Here is a 14,543-nt window from a genome sequence, read left to right as displayed (position 1 = left end):
ATTGTCTCATTAGTAAAAACAATATACTACATATAAAGAATATACATTTTTTTTAAATAAAAAACCCATTTCTATCTATAGTATAACTTAATCTTTAATGTTCTGCAAAAATGTAAACATGTTTATAACTTAGGTGACAAGTACAACATTTTGTTGACTTCACTGATGGGCACGTCCTTTAGTCTTGGTATTTGACCTTTCTGGGGGACTTCCTTCATTTGGCCTCTTGCATATACATCTGAAAAAATATCCCAGATGTATGAAAAAAGGAAGTTCCATATTTTTTTTATAAGAATAAATGATTTAATAGAAATGCTCATACCAGTAATGGTGTCGATAGAGTCAAGCGGCGCCGTGTTGTACATGTTCACTCCATACAGCATCACAACAAAGATGGTCAATGCGACCAGCAGATAGATTGGAACAGCCAGGGCCCAATATCTACAAGACATGATGGAAGATGTAATGAACATGTAGCGTGAAGTCATAAAAGACTGCATATAAAAATGTTTGCTTACTTTTGAGGCCAGTAAGTAAGTCCTACTGAATGGAGCCACTCCTCTGGGATGTATGCCCACACACAGTACAGAACTATGCAGAGAATAAAGGGAGATCTCAGGTTCAATAAACATTTAGGTTCATCTACATGATGTTGCTATATTTCCTTTAGGTACTGTAAATGAATCTGAAAATCTAAAATTAATCTGGAAATTAATGATTAATTAATTAATCAATCACAAATGTCAAAATCTTGTAACATTGCTACTTTATAGGTGAGACCCCTGGAGTATACTAGCATAGTGGAACAAAAAAAATACGACTTACAGAAGCCAAACTGTGATCCAAGGAATAAAACAAAGCCATAGATGGCTCTCTCGGGAAGAGGAGAAGGAGAGTTTTCCACCATGGTCTGAAAACAAAATCACAGATTGAAGAAATAACTTAGAAACACGCAATGGTTGTACTGTACTGTATGAAACTTCAAACTCTAGATGACATTTTACTCAAAAGTACAAAATGAAACCATTCCAAGCAACAGACGTATAAAAACCTAATCGACATTTAATCCTAAATTATATTGAGACGGACAAAAAAAATCAAAACAAACCTGTATTTTTAGGATTTCCGTCAGGAGTTTAATCTGCCAACAGCATCGTCAATTGATTTGTTTTGCCTACATTTGCCCCCGCATTTCTACTAACGGGAAACATTTGGAAAAACCAACGTTCCTCCTATAGATTCAGCGTGCTGTTCGATCTCTGTTAGATATTTTATTATTAGTAGTATTAGTCGTAGTAGTAGTTTTATATATTTAAAATGATAATTACATGTATATGTTTTCGATATTTTCTCTAAGATGTTTGTTTCTAGATAGACGTTAGCGCTTCTTAGGTTCATGTTGCTGTCGAACACTTTAAGCTGTTACACTAAGCGGAAGAAGACGCTTCTGCGTGGTTTTGTCGCATGGGTAGGTAGAAGTTAAACGTGTACCAGGAGAAAGTTAAAGCAGTGAGCATTCGTCCGCGTATTTTATGTATTTTATGTGAGCAGTATCTCACCCCCTCACACAGTTTAGTGCAAAGAGCACGTTTAATGACGAAGAGGCTAACAGCCGTGTATTTGCTATAACTTCTTAAGAAGCTGTCATCAAATGGTTGTAATGTCGAAGGTGAAAGACAAAAAAAAGCATGCTTCTGAAAGACAATCACAACCTGCCAGGAAACACACAACTGTGAAAAAGAAAAAGAAAAATAAGTTGTGGATACCAATGGAGAAAGCTAAAGTTGAAAAAAAATCTTCGACTATTCAACTTACAAATCCTCCAAAGGATGAACAGCTTTTCTCTGCCAATTGGAAGTTATTACAAGAGGTAAGACAGCTTCTCTTCCTATAAAAACAAAGTCATGTCACGTTTAACGCTTTGTTCATTCCCACAGACTTTAAAGTCAACTCAGACGAAGACAAATAAGCCACAAACATCAGAACTCTGCAATGGTTCTCAGCAAGAAAAGAAAGGAAATCTACATCGGAAAAATAAGTCCAGTAAGACAGATTCAGGAAAAGTCGTCCAACACAAAACTTTTGCCGCTCAGGCTAAAAGTCCTGCTGCGTTAGAGACAAAACAGCCATCTGCTTCTAAAAGGAAAAACACATACAAACCAAATGACGAGCAGACACTCAAGAAGCCGAAACTTGAGGCCAAAGTGACCAAACCTGCAGAGTGCGTATACATCACCTAATTTCTACTGTATTTAAAATAATGAAGCTACATGATTGCTTTGGATGATTTGCAGAGTGGACATTTGGTTTGATGATGTGGACCCTGAGGACCTTGAGGCGACTGTGGGACCGGAGGCGGCAGATATCATGAGGAAGAAGATGGGTGTTAAGAAAAATCCAGACACAGAGGCCGCTCTGGTGAAGACAAAAGCTTTTGAAGGGTGAGTGATATCACAGTAGCTTCAGTGACACATGACCACCTTTCAGTAGCCACGTTTACATGGACCCAAATATTCCAATTCCATTCGGGTTATTCGCTCAAACGGAAAGAATGTAACCTTTGTATACACCTCATTCCGAAAGAAAAGTGCCAATCCGAAAGAATATATAATGGGATTCCCAGGGGTGGAATATTCCTTTCCCCAATCCGATTGAGGTATCTTGTACCCGCTCAAACGGAAAGTTGTCAGACTGCGTTCTTCTTTGTGGTGTTTTTCTTCTTCTGTTGTTTATTGGCGGTTGGCAAGCAGCTTTGGTGTGCATTAGCGCCATCTGTGGAACAGAATCTAAACCCTTCTATACGCCATTCACAAGTCCAGTTTTATTAAAAAAGAAAATACATATCTATATAAAACATGTGCCGAGCTTAATTATAAAATATTAGCAAGATTGAACTTTATCTTTTCCTGTTCCTGGGTGCCGTCTTTCAGCGAATGCTGAGATATGACGTAACACGCAGCTCCAGACGTTCTTTGATTAAAAAAAAAAAATGGAGGCGAGCAATCGGCACTGGACTGCTAAGGAAAGTTTGTTTTTGATTCAAACTAAATTTCAAGACTGGACGAAGGAAAAACTGTCAATACGGAGTTATTCCAACAAGTGAAAGAAAAACTGGAGGAAGTCGGTATCACGTGATGTTGGTGTTTACGCTTTACTGGGCATGCCCCATTGACTATTCTGGTTGATTATAGTGACGCATGTAGACACGCCATTGGAATATTCCTTTCCATGTATACCATTGCTTTCGGAAAGGTCATTCGGAAAGATTCCATTCGGAAAGAGAAAAACTCCTCATGTAAACATGGCTAATGTGTTGTCATGTGACTTCAATCCTGTGTTCTTGTTCTCCATCAGCCTCACAAAGGCTGTCGGGATAGACTGTGAGATGGTGGGAGTCGGTCCAGATGGCGAGGAGAGCATCTTGGCGCGTGTTTCCCTCGTCAACCATTTTGGGAAGTGTGTTTATGACAAATACGTGAAGCCCACCGAGAAGGTGACGGACTACAGGACGGCCGTCAGCGGCATCCGGCCTGAGGACATCATAGATGGTGAGTGATGGTTTTCTGCAATTAATTCATTTTCAACCACTTACGTATCCTCGCGGGGGTGCTGGAGCCTATCCCAGCTGTCTTCGGGCGAGAGGCGGGGTACATATAGACAAACAACCATTCACACTCACATTCATACCTATGGACAATTTGGAGTCGCCAATTAACCTAGCACGTTTTTGGAATGTGGGAGGAAACCGGAGTACCCGGAGAAAACCCACGCATGCACGGGGAGAACATGCAAACTCCACACAGAGATGGCCGAGGGTGGGATTGAACTCTTCTAGCTGTATGGTCTGCGCGCGAACCACTCGACCGCCGTGCAGCTGGTTTTCTGCAATGTCACATTAAATAAGTTCCTCATGTTGGTTGTTCCTTTTGCTTCCCAATTGCAGGAGAGGACGTAAGAACTGTGCAGAAAGAAGTAGCAGAGATAATAAAGGGAAGGATACTGGTGGGACATGCGCTGCACAATGACTTAAAGGTATTGCTACTCTAATGCACTGCGTAGTGGCTTTTGGATTCCCTCTCATTCCATGTGGAAGTGGTAATTTTTTTGGGCTTCATCAACACTCCGTCTGAAGCCCTTTCCTAAGTTTACAGTAAGTCAGTAGTTCCTAAATGTTTTACAGTGGCGTACCTCTTCAGACATTTGACCTGAAACCATGTACACACTTCAAAACCATAAATGTTAATTATTATTATGTTAATTAACTTGAAGTAGTGAACATAATTCATTGGTTGATTCATTTTATAGTAATCCCAGGTGAAATATGTGTATTTTGCATGGTGACCTTAAGACAGTGGTGGGCAAACTAGGGCCTGCGGGCCGCCTGCGGGCCGCCTGCGGGCCACCTGCGGTCCACCAAGCATTTGAATCCGTCCCGCCAGTTGCTTTCTAAGTATTTCAGCTTTTAACATACAAACTGGCAACATGACTTGCAAGTCGTATGTCTTTATTTAGTTAAAAAAAAACAAACAACAAAACTGTAAAATGAAATGACATAGGTTGATGTGGTCTGATGTTTAAAGTACTCCTGAAAAAAGGGACATGAGAACATACAGCTGATAGTATAACACTTTTACATATACAATTAGACAAATAATTCAAGGAAAATTATGAACATAAACTTGTGTGTGTTAAATATATGTCCATTGTTAACTCACTGCGGCCCGCGAGTCAAAATATTTGCCCACCCCAGCTTTAAGATAAAATTTGACACAAGCACCGATCAGTAGATAAATCATCATCCTACATATGTTTTGTTCCATTCTGATATTGTCCTGATATATCCTTCCCTTTTTGAAGGAATTGAATCTGAGAAGTGTTCAAACTGTTCTTAGTGCTATATTAGTCCCTTCCTGCAGCTGTAATAACCAGCTACATCCCCATTGAAAGTAACCTATTCTTTCATTTTGCAGATTTTGCACCTGGATCACCCAAAAAAGAAAATCCGTGACACCCAGAAGTACAAACCCTTCAGGAAGATTGTCATGGTACCAACAGATGGAATTTTCTCGTCATCATTTAACAGAATGTTCATTGTTCTACATGTATTTTCTTCTCTCAGAAAAACCGCCCGGCGCTGAGAGTACTTTGCGAGAAAATACTCAATGTCAAGGTCCAGCAGGGTGAACATTCCTCAGTAAGTCATCCTACTCGACGTTATTTATCAGCACGCTATGTCAATCATGATGTTTGCTAAATACAAGGATGAAGAGTCTTGAACCAGTCATGATGTGCTATATATATATCACTATATTGACACTTACTATGGTACCCATTATGTCCTTGGATGGTCATATCACCTCGTACTTTGGTACGTGACAAAAAAAAAAAAAAAAAACAATAAAAAAAAAATTATATTAGGAAAGCAGGAAGTGAACAAATGTAACAGTTACTGATTGTAAAAGTACCAGATGGAAGGGTAGGATTTAATAAGCTTTGCTTCTTCCTACTCCTTTTGGACATGTGTGATAACATGCTGATTTTGTGAGTAAAAACGTATCCCTGGATGATAATTGTCATATCACCTAGTAGTTTGGTACGTGACAAGAAAAAAAATAAAAATATGTTTTTTTATAAAATACTAATAATTATTATAATAAATTAATTATTGAATGATTATATAATAATATCTCACAATAATAATAATTATTATTATTAATAATTCATTCATTCATTTTCTACCGCTTTTTCCTCACGAGGGCCGTGGGGGTGCTGGAGCCTATCCCAGCTGTCTTCGGGCGAGAGGCGGGGTACACCCTGGACTGGTGGCCAGCCAATCACAGGGCACATATAGACAAACAACCATTCACACTCACATTATTATTAATAATTATTATAATAAAATAAAGTTAAAAAAAACTTAACAATAAACAATATTAGGAAAGCAGGAAGTGAACAAATGTAACAGTTACTGATTGTAAAAGTACCAGATGGAGGGGTAGGATTTAATAAGCTTTGCTTCTTCCTACTCCTTTTGGACATGTGGAACTGTGAACTGATTATGTGATGCATTCAATTGTAATCTGATGCATGTTCAAATGAAATAAAACCATTACCATTACCATGAATGTAATTCGGAAAAACATTCTTCCAGGTCCAGGATGCCCAGGCCACCATGAGGCTGTACACCATGGTGAGGAAGCACTGGGAGGCTGAGATCAAAAAGAGCCGCAGCGCCAACAACACGGAAAAGAAGGAGGAGCGCAAGCCCAGGTTGTCCAAGAACTCCATCAAGTCCTGATTCAGGTTTGTTCTTTTAAAGCTAACAGGGAGCACCAATCAAGACACAGTTTTGTACTTTTAATGGAAAAAGTGACTGAAAGGACAAAGACTGAACATTCAGCAACTCAAGCCATCGTGTGTGGAAACAAATAAAGATAAATAAAGTAAGTGTTTGCATAACCTGCATCATTTCATCCAATGCGGATATTTACGTTGAGCTCATTTCCTTACAGTATTTGTCCACTTCAAAATACAAAAATAAGACACCCAACTGCATATTACACTGTACTATTACACTGCACTCATGATGACACCTGACCATAAGACAACACTGAATATAAGACCACCCCTCTGTTCATAAGATCTGTTTTTGAACAAAATTTAAGAATTGAGTTAATTATGAATGAGTTGTTAACAGTTGCTACATCTGTGCCACCGCTGGTTCCTATGTATAAATTCATTCATTCATTTTCTACAGCTTTTTCCTCACGAGGGTCACGGCCTATGTATAAATGTAAACTCCAAATACAAGTCAACTTGTCTTTTTGGGCTTTTCTTGTAAAAATACTGTCTTATATTTGGCCTACAATAAAGTTACAATAAACAAAATGTGAATTTTAGCTATTATTATTCCATTAGAAATCTTGAACCAGAAATTCTAAACTCTAAATTTAGAGTTCATTAGTTTGGACCTTGTCTACACTTGATTTGCTGCCCCTGCAATGTTGGAACAATTGTCCACTGCACACTTGGACCCCAAAGACGTCCTAGATGAGGTTCCTCATTCAAAAGAAAATCACCTTGAATCTAACTCCAGTCTGCTGACATACTATAACTTAATGTTGTTTATTTACCTTGGTAGTCGCTGTATCATGGATGCAAACGTTAGTCCCCCTATAGTCGATGTAGACTGGCTGAATGCAGTTTTGGTTACAAGTAAATAAAAACAGACATGCATGCTGAAAGATTTCTCTTTTAGTAGCAAAACAATATTTGTTATTAGTAGATAAAGATGGTGATGGTTTTATTTCATTTGAACATGCATCAGATTACAATTGAGTGCATCCCATAATCAGTTCACAGTTCCACATGTCCAAAAGGAGTAGGAAGAAGCAAAGCTTATTAAATCCTACCCCTCCATCTGGTACTTTTACAATCAGTAACTGTTACATTTGTTCACTTCCTGCTTTCCTAATATATTTTTTTATTTAATTTATTTATTTTTTATTTAAATCTTTACATTTTTATTATTTCAATTTTTAAATTAAAAAAAATATTTTTTATTTTTTGTCACGTACGTGATTATTAAATCCTACCCCTCCATCTGGTACTTTTACAATCAGTTACATTTGTTCACTTCCTGCTTTCCTAATATAATTTAAGTTTAAGTTTTTTTAAACTTTATATGACCATCCATATCCATGGTGATATGAGCATCCAATGACATAATGGGTACCATAGTAAGTGTCAATATAGTGATATATATATATAGCACATCATGACTGGTTCAAGACTCTTCATCCTTGTATTTAGCAAACATCAACTGCTTGTATTGTTTCTTGAATTGGCTCATCGTTGTGCATTGTTTGAGGGTCTTACTCAATCCATTCCATAGTTTGATACCACATACTGAAATGCTATGGCTTTTTAACGTAGTCCTAGCATAGAAGTGTTTCAAATGTACTTCTTCCCTGAGATCACATTTTGGAAGACATTTTTAGTTAATTGGTTATTTTTAGCCTTATGCATTATTTTAGCTGTTTGAAGATGAATAATTAATCATAATTAATCGTTTGTGGTTGCAGTGGCTCATGTTTTGTTAAGTTATCATCCTCACACACAAACACACACACTTTGACCAGAGACGTTTCAGTGACCCACACACCTCCTGGACCAGAAAATTGAAGCAACCTGAGAGATTGTGATTTTTTTTGGGACAGGCAAGAACCTGAATTTTTTATTCATTTTTAATGGATGTTTGGGAAAAGAGGCTTTTGGGTTTTTGGTGTCGCCAGGTCCCCGTGTGCTGGTATAGCAGACCCTCCACCCCTCCCCCAAGTGCCTTTTCATTTTCTTGACCACGCAAAGATGCGTTCAGGTCAGCTTGCTTCCTTATGCATGAACTGCACCGTGCTGCCGCCTATCTGTTGGCTAATGCTGGCGCTTAAGTAAGAACATTCAGTATTTATGCAGCTTGATGAGCAAACGCAGTGAGCTACTTAACACAATGCTCTGCTTCTGCTGTTGTTGCCTTGATAAGTGCTGATCAACCATCCCGTGGCCTTAAATTAAAAAAAAAAAGTTTAGTGGGTTTTATTATGATAAAATATGCAACCTCATTACTAATGATGAGTGAATGGAAACAAATGATGATTTATGATGAGAATATAGTTGTACAAAATGTGCTTTACCATTAATGCAAACATTAAAAAAACATCCATCCATTTTGGATACCACTTATCCTTTGGGCGAGAGGCGGGGTACACCCTGGACTGGTCTCCAGCCCATCACTGGTCACATATAGACAATAATTCATACACATTCGCATTCATACCTATGGACAATTTAGATATCGGTTTCAACTGGTACTCTCTGTAGTTGAGTCACTAATTTCCCCAGGCTACTACAATATTTGAGGAAATATGGCAAAATGTTTTTTATCATTTTATTTAATATAAAAATTTTGTTTGATATGAGTAAATGCGCGGCCACTGGCCCTCATAATTGATATAATTGACAATTGTCAAATTATATGTAAAATATGTTTCATATCAGTGTAGGCTCACCTGAAGAAACCTGACCTCATTCTAACAACTGAAGTACTGCAAACTCCTTTTGGAGAACTTTTCTCATTTGGCAAAGCAAGTTTAGCGTCAAAGCGGCTAATGAGCTTCTGTTGTAGCCTCTGCATGTACCAGCGAGCTGTTTAAGCTTCATAAACTGCCTCATTTAACAATAACACAAGCTGCTTTGCACTAATACTCAACGCCTTACTCCCATCTCGCCCGTTCGTGTCTCTTTGGTTCATCATCTCTCTCTCTCTCTCTCTGCCTCTCTCTTTCTCATCCCTCTCAGATGCACTTGCGGCCGCAGTAAGCTACATACACACACAAACACAATAGCCCTTTGTCCTTTTACTACTACTGTAATTTTCATGAGTTCGTATTGTCCATCATGCACTCTCTTGGAGTTTCCTGTCAGTAATAAGTGCATTAGCAGACCTGCTGATCATTGGACTTTTGTAGGTGTTCCTTGTATTTTGCCCTTCTCGTGTACAGTAGCTAAAAACATCACTGCAACCAACAACCTCATTTGTACATGATGCCGTGTTCCCATAAAAAAAAAAAACAGATGCCGCTTCTGTTTACATCCTGTCTTGCTGCTCAAACGACCTGCAGGAACCGGAGCGACACAAGTAGTTCATGACGATACAGGAGAAATGGGAACTTTTGGACATGTCAAATGGGCACCATTCATGCTTTTTAAAAAATGTTCTGACCTATAAATATTGTTAGAATGTTGTAATGTCCTGTTAAAAGTGTCAGATAATGAGGTTTGCGCATTTGGAAGTGAGCCCTGAAAGAGGTTTGGCATGGCTCTGAATGCTCAGTTTCAGAATGTGTTGTCTAACACAGGCTGCCTGTGACATCACAGTGACACACTGGACTACCTTATATGGGCGTTTTCCAGATACACCTGTGTTATCACGCAGCTAGGGCTAATGGATTCCAGGAAATATTTGTTCAGGTTTGAAGGACAGCAAATTTACAGGGGCGTCAAGTGTCCTAACTTTGTTTATTTTGTGTAAGTAAAGGGTTGTCTGTGTAGCATTATAGCGTGTGCATAAGGGAGCGTCTTATTACATGCATGCAAATTACAAGCTCACCGTTGCCTGGAGATAGTAAAAGCCTTTTTCAACACAATTTGTGTATCTACCAGGTTTTTTGAACACAGGTACTCCCGCAAAAAACCTGGAATGATAACATTTCCACTATTGATGTTGTGCCAAGATTGTCTGCACTTGTAAACACGGACCTATGTCATAACTCTTGAGTTCGTACATGGTAAGTCAGGGGGTCCCAAGCCAGGAGCTCCTAAACACTTTTTGACTACTGTAGCTATCCAAATATATATCAATAAAATTCGACAGTTGGCTTTTGGCAGCAGTCCGGAAGTCTTCGGGAAGGCTTGGGAGTCACCAACCACAGCTAAGTGGGTGGAATACATTAAAACAGACTGTTTAGGAAATCTGAGAAAATACAGCTGGAATAGGTGCAGATTCTGGAAGAGCTAGAAAGCTTTGTGTGCGTATTATCATGTCTAGCTGTCCATATAGGTTCACAACTCAATACAAAGGGACGGAAATTAGCATACTAGGTCCCCCTTTAAGCTAAAAGGATGTCAAAAATGGCCAGCTTATTTATGTTTATTTATTTGCTAGTGGTCTCGAAACATAACCCCCGCCAATATAGTGTGTGTCTCTTGAAGTTGGCAAAATACTGTAGTTGGTGAAAATGTGCAAATCGAAATAATGTTGGAAATACACCCGAGTTCAATTCCACCCGTGGCCATCTCTGTGTGGAGTTTGTATGTTCTCCACGTGCATGCGTGGGTTTTCTCCGGGTACTCCGGTTTCCTCCCACATTCCAAAAACATGCTAGGTTAATTGGCGACTCCAAATTGTCCATAGGTATGAATGTGAGTGTGAATGGTTGTTTGTCTATATGTGCCCTGTGATTGGCTGGCCGCCAGTCCAGGGTGTACCCCGCGATCCTTATAAGGATAAGCGGTAGAAGATGAACTAATAAATCACACTTGCTTTTACGTTTATTTTTTTATTGCATACACGAGAATTGATATTTAAACAAAGCATTATTTACAAATCTCTGTGCACAAATGAACTACATCAATGCTACTCATAGGTAATTACCCTAAAAGCGCTATACTATAAATAGAAAATAAATAGAAACTGGGGCTGCGCGTTGGTCGAGTGGTTAGCGCACAGACCTCACAGCTAGGAGACCCGGGTTCAATTCCACCCTCGGCCATCTCTGTGTGTAGTTTGCATGTTCTCCCCGTGCATGCGTGGGTTTTCTCCGGGTACTCCGGTTTCCTCCCACATTCCAAAAACATGCTAGGTTAATTGGCGACTCCAAATTGTCCATAGGTATGAATGTGAGTGTGAATGGTTGTTTGTCTATATGTGCCCTGTGATTGGCTGGCCACCAGTCCAGGGTCTACCTGCCTCTAGCCTGAAGTCAGCTGGGATAGGGTCCGGCACCCCCGCGGCCCTGGTGAGGATAAGCGGTAGAAAATGAATGAATGAATGTTGGAAATATGTTATTTTTGAGCCTAATAATAAATGAGTGTATTAAGTGATTAATAATTATGTAACTTCAAATACATTTTCTAGATGCCTATTCCTTCAGGATAATATTTTAGTATCTAGTTAACATTTGAGTATCTTATTTGGTTAAATGACTTTCACTATATGCGTTACATTAATGCCCAGTTTGGACTTTTAGGAAAAACAATCAGACTGCACTTCCGGAATAACAAACAAAAAACAGACTGTGTACACTGTACATATATTTATACTGTTTATTCTGTATATTTTGTATTTTTCATTCTTTTTTTAATAGATGTGTCTGCACCTACAATACCAAAACAAATTCCTAGTATGTGTTTGATCATACCTGGCAATAAACCCTTTTCTGATTCAGATTCTGATTAAAAATGTAAATAAAAACAAACATAATGGTAAATATAATCCTAAATGAGTATGATCTCTATGGAGTAAATCCACTATTTGTGTCTAGGTGTCCCTGCATAGCTTTTGTAGCCACTCCGCGGTGCCACATGACTGCTGCTGTCAATGCTGGGAACCTGGAGACAAAATGGTGTTTGTGCAGCCTCCCAGCATCACAAAGGGAGAAGAAGAGCAGCAGATGGCAATAAATCACAGAGCATCCTTCCGCATCTCCCCTCCTTTTTGCATGTATTTGTCTATTTGTGTAAATTGACCATATTAGCCCGGCATCTGTTTTCAACCTGCTTCCTCCCACCCTACTGTATTGTAGGTCTAATCCGCCCACATGGATCGTCTGAGGGAGGGAGGGGGGTGCAGAGGGGGGGTGAAAAAAAAAAAAAAACTAGTGCAGGAGGTGACGCTCCTCTGAAGGAACAGAGAGAGAGGGAAAAGGCAAAAGAGAGGGCTGCATCTCCATTGAAATATTTGTCAAGGAGTCTTATAGATACAGATAGAATATATAACCGGACATATTTTGGCAATAAGACAAAGAAAAGGGGCGGTTTTGTGATTTGATAGGAAACAGAGACAGTTCTCAGGGTGTTGTTTTTTTCCTTGCTTCATTTTAATCCATTTTGCCATCATTAGCATGATCATAAGTAACACTCGGCAATAAGATATATATATTTTTAGGCATTTTTCCTGCTGGGCGATACACATAAAAAACAACTAAATCATCTTTGAATGCGATTGGATATACTCCACCTCCGTATATTTTTTTAACAAAGAAAGAAATCCACACCGTGATTGATGATTTTTGCGTGTTGTTGCCACACAACCCGCTGAAGGCAAAGTGAGTATTAACCGTGCTTGTGTTTGGATGCTTTTTATTAGCTCTCCTCTCCGCCTTCCGTTTATAGCGGGGAGCGACTGCATTCAACAAGTCTCGTTTTGTCCTTAATAGCATGCGGCGCCTTAACCATTGCATCCGTACCGCTTCTATTGCTGTCGCTATCGAATCCAATAAAGCTCGCTGTGACGTGAAATTGATTTGCATAAGCGTTATTGCTTATGGCAGCAGCACTGGTGGGTGTTTCCCCATCTTGCTGTCTTTTTTTTTTTTTTTGCATGCATGCATGCGTGATGCATTGTGTGTTTATACTGTATCTATGCGTGTTTTTGTGTGTGTGTGTGTGTATCAAGGTTTGACAAAACAAGTACACACAAATGCATACACATTTAAAAAAAAATGCATGTAGTGTATATCACAACTGGGATCTGATCCAGGAAGTGTAGGAGGGCAGTTAAACGTCTAGACGCTGATCTTCTTCCACCTCTGCCAACTTGCTCCATCTGCATTCCGCTGCATCACACACACACACACACACACACACACACACATACACACACATGCACACTAAGTCTCGAGTTTCATAACACCCTTTCCTTCCTTCCTTCCATCCTTCCTTCCTTCCTTCCATCGCTTCCCTCCTGGCTTCTTGCTGCCAACTGTATCTTCCCGTAATGCTCGCCTTCCTCCATTTGCTCCCCACCCCTCACTCACACACACACACACACACACACACTAGTCCTGCATTATAAATCTACAGCTGGTGCTATTTTTAGACTGAGGGTAACCCAGAAAACACCCCCCCCCCTTTTGATTTGAGCCCAAAAGAGATCTATCTGGTGAGGATCCTGCCGCTCCTGCTGATCCTAAAGACACCAAAAGCGATGAGAGAGTGGATCTATTTCTGTGGCTCCTGATTGAATTATTGCCCCGGCTTTGTGGCTGTTATATGTTTGCCTCCATCATCATCATCATCATCGTCATCATCAGCAGCAGCGGCGGGTGGCACTCACACAATCCAATGCTCAAATCTTTGACCTTGAGGTTAACCTACCCCCACATTTTTCCCTCATCTATTCCCCTCCTCACCAATGAATCCTTTGATGATGAACCCCCTTATGGGGTCCATACTGGATATAAGGTACCTGATTGGGTTCAGTATTTGTCGTACCTCTTCTGGGGGGGTCCAATACCCTGTAAAGTAACCCTACTGCTCTTCACGCTCTTCACTCCATCCATGCATGACCTCATGAAGATTAAAACATGATCTTAATGGACTTCAAGTTACAGGAAGACCATCAGTATTGACTTTCAATCACCTTAAACGTGCAATAGCTTATAGTGGATTGTCTTTTTAAAAAAATTTTTTTGCTCATGAAAGAAACGATCCAAGATTGTAAATGGCACACTGGCTAAGATTGACGATCTTACGATAATGTCACTATATTTTGATAGCATTAGCATCGCAGTTAAAACATGAGTTTGTTTTAATTGAGTTCAATGAACTTAGTGTATAGGACCTGATTGGGATGTCAGAATTCCAGCGTTAATGAAAACATGAGGAATTGTTGTGTTGACGTATGTGTGAGTTACTATGCCTCAAAGTGAGTCACTGTTAGCGACTTAGTTGTTACGTCAGGATACGACCGTTTATGTCAGCACTGG

General features: G+C 39.5%; 3 protein-coding genes across 8 annotated transcripts in view; 2 read left to right on the top strand and 1 right to left on the bottom strand.

Moving 5' to 3' along the window:
• Positions 1-56: 56 nt before the first annotated feature.
• pigp (phosphatidylinositol glycan anchor biosynthesis, class P) lies at positions 57-1,207 on the bottom strand. Its single transcript, XM_058062190.1, has 5 exons — positions 1,109-1,207; positions 826-910; positions 519-591; positions 323-441; positions 57-238 (listed from the first exon to the last, which is right to left on the bottom strand). The coding sequence occupies exons 2-5, from the start codon at positions 905-907 to the stop codon at positions 123-125; spliced, it is 390 nt and encodes a 129-aa protein (XP_057918173.1). The 5' UTR covers positions 908-910; positions 1,109-1,207; the 3' UTR covers positions 57-122.
• A 203-nt stretch (positions 1,208-1,410) lies between these two features.
• On the top strand, positions 1,411-12,296 carry rexo4 (REX4 homolog, 3'-5' exonuclease). Of its 3 annotated transcripts, none has more exons than XM_058062186.1 (9): positions 1,411-1,870; positions 1,938-2,221; positions 2,295-2,441; positions 3,355-3,548; positions 3,944-4,032; positions 4,971-5,045; positions 5,120-5,194; positions 6,152-6,303; positions 12,099-12,296. In XM_058062186.1, exons 1-8 carry the CDS (start codon positions 1,652-1,654, stop codon positions 6,296-6,298), a joined length of 1,230 nt encoding a protein of 409 aa, XP_057918169.1. In that variant the 5' UTR covers positions 1,411-1,651; the 3' UTR covers positions 6,299-6,303; positions 12,099-12,296. The 3 variants fall into 3 exon arrangements, with proteins under 3 accessions (XP_057918169.1, XP_057918170.1, XP_057918168.1); XM_058062187.1 differs by lacking the exon at positions 12,099-12,296 and adding an exon at positions 9,355-9,371; XM_058062185.1 differs by lacking the exon at positions 12,099-12,296 and having other exon boundaries at positions 1,412-1,870; positions 6,152-6,892.
• A 144-nt stretch (positions 12,297-12,440) lies between these two features.
• The window catches only part of LOC131109813 (potassium voltage-gated channel subfamily C member 1-like), a 57,025-nt gene continuing 54,922 nt past the window's right edge, over positions 12,441-14,543 (top strand). For 2 of the 4 annotated variants that reach the window (XM_058062180.1, XM_058062182.1), the window contains exon 1: positions 12,441-12,881. The gene's annotated coding sequence lies outside the window, so the exon portion shown is untranslated. The remainder of the gene's footprint in view (positions 12,882-14,543) is intronic. The other 2 variants (XM_058062181.1, XM_058062183.1) reach the window with 2 other exon arrangements.

This window comes from Doryrhamphus excisus, chromosome 22 (assembly GCF_030265055.1).
Source record: "Doryrhamphus excisus isolate RoL2022-K1 chromosome 22, RoL_Dexc_1.0, whole genome shotgun sequence".
Lineage (NCBI taxonomy): Eukaryota > Metazoa > Chordata > Actinopteri > Syngnathiformes > Syngnathidae > Doryrhamphus > Doryrhamphus excisus.
This window is presented reverse-complemented; position numbering and strand designations above follow the sequence as displayed.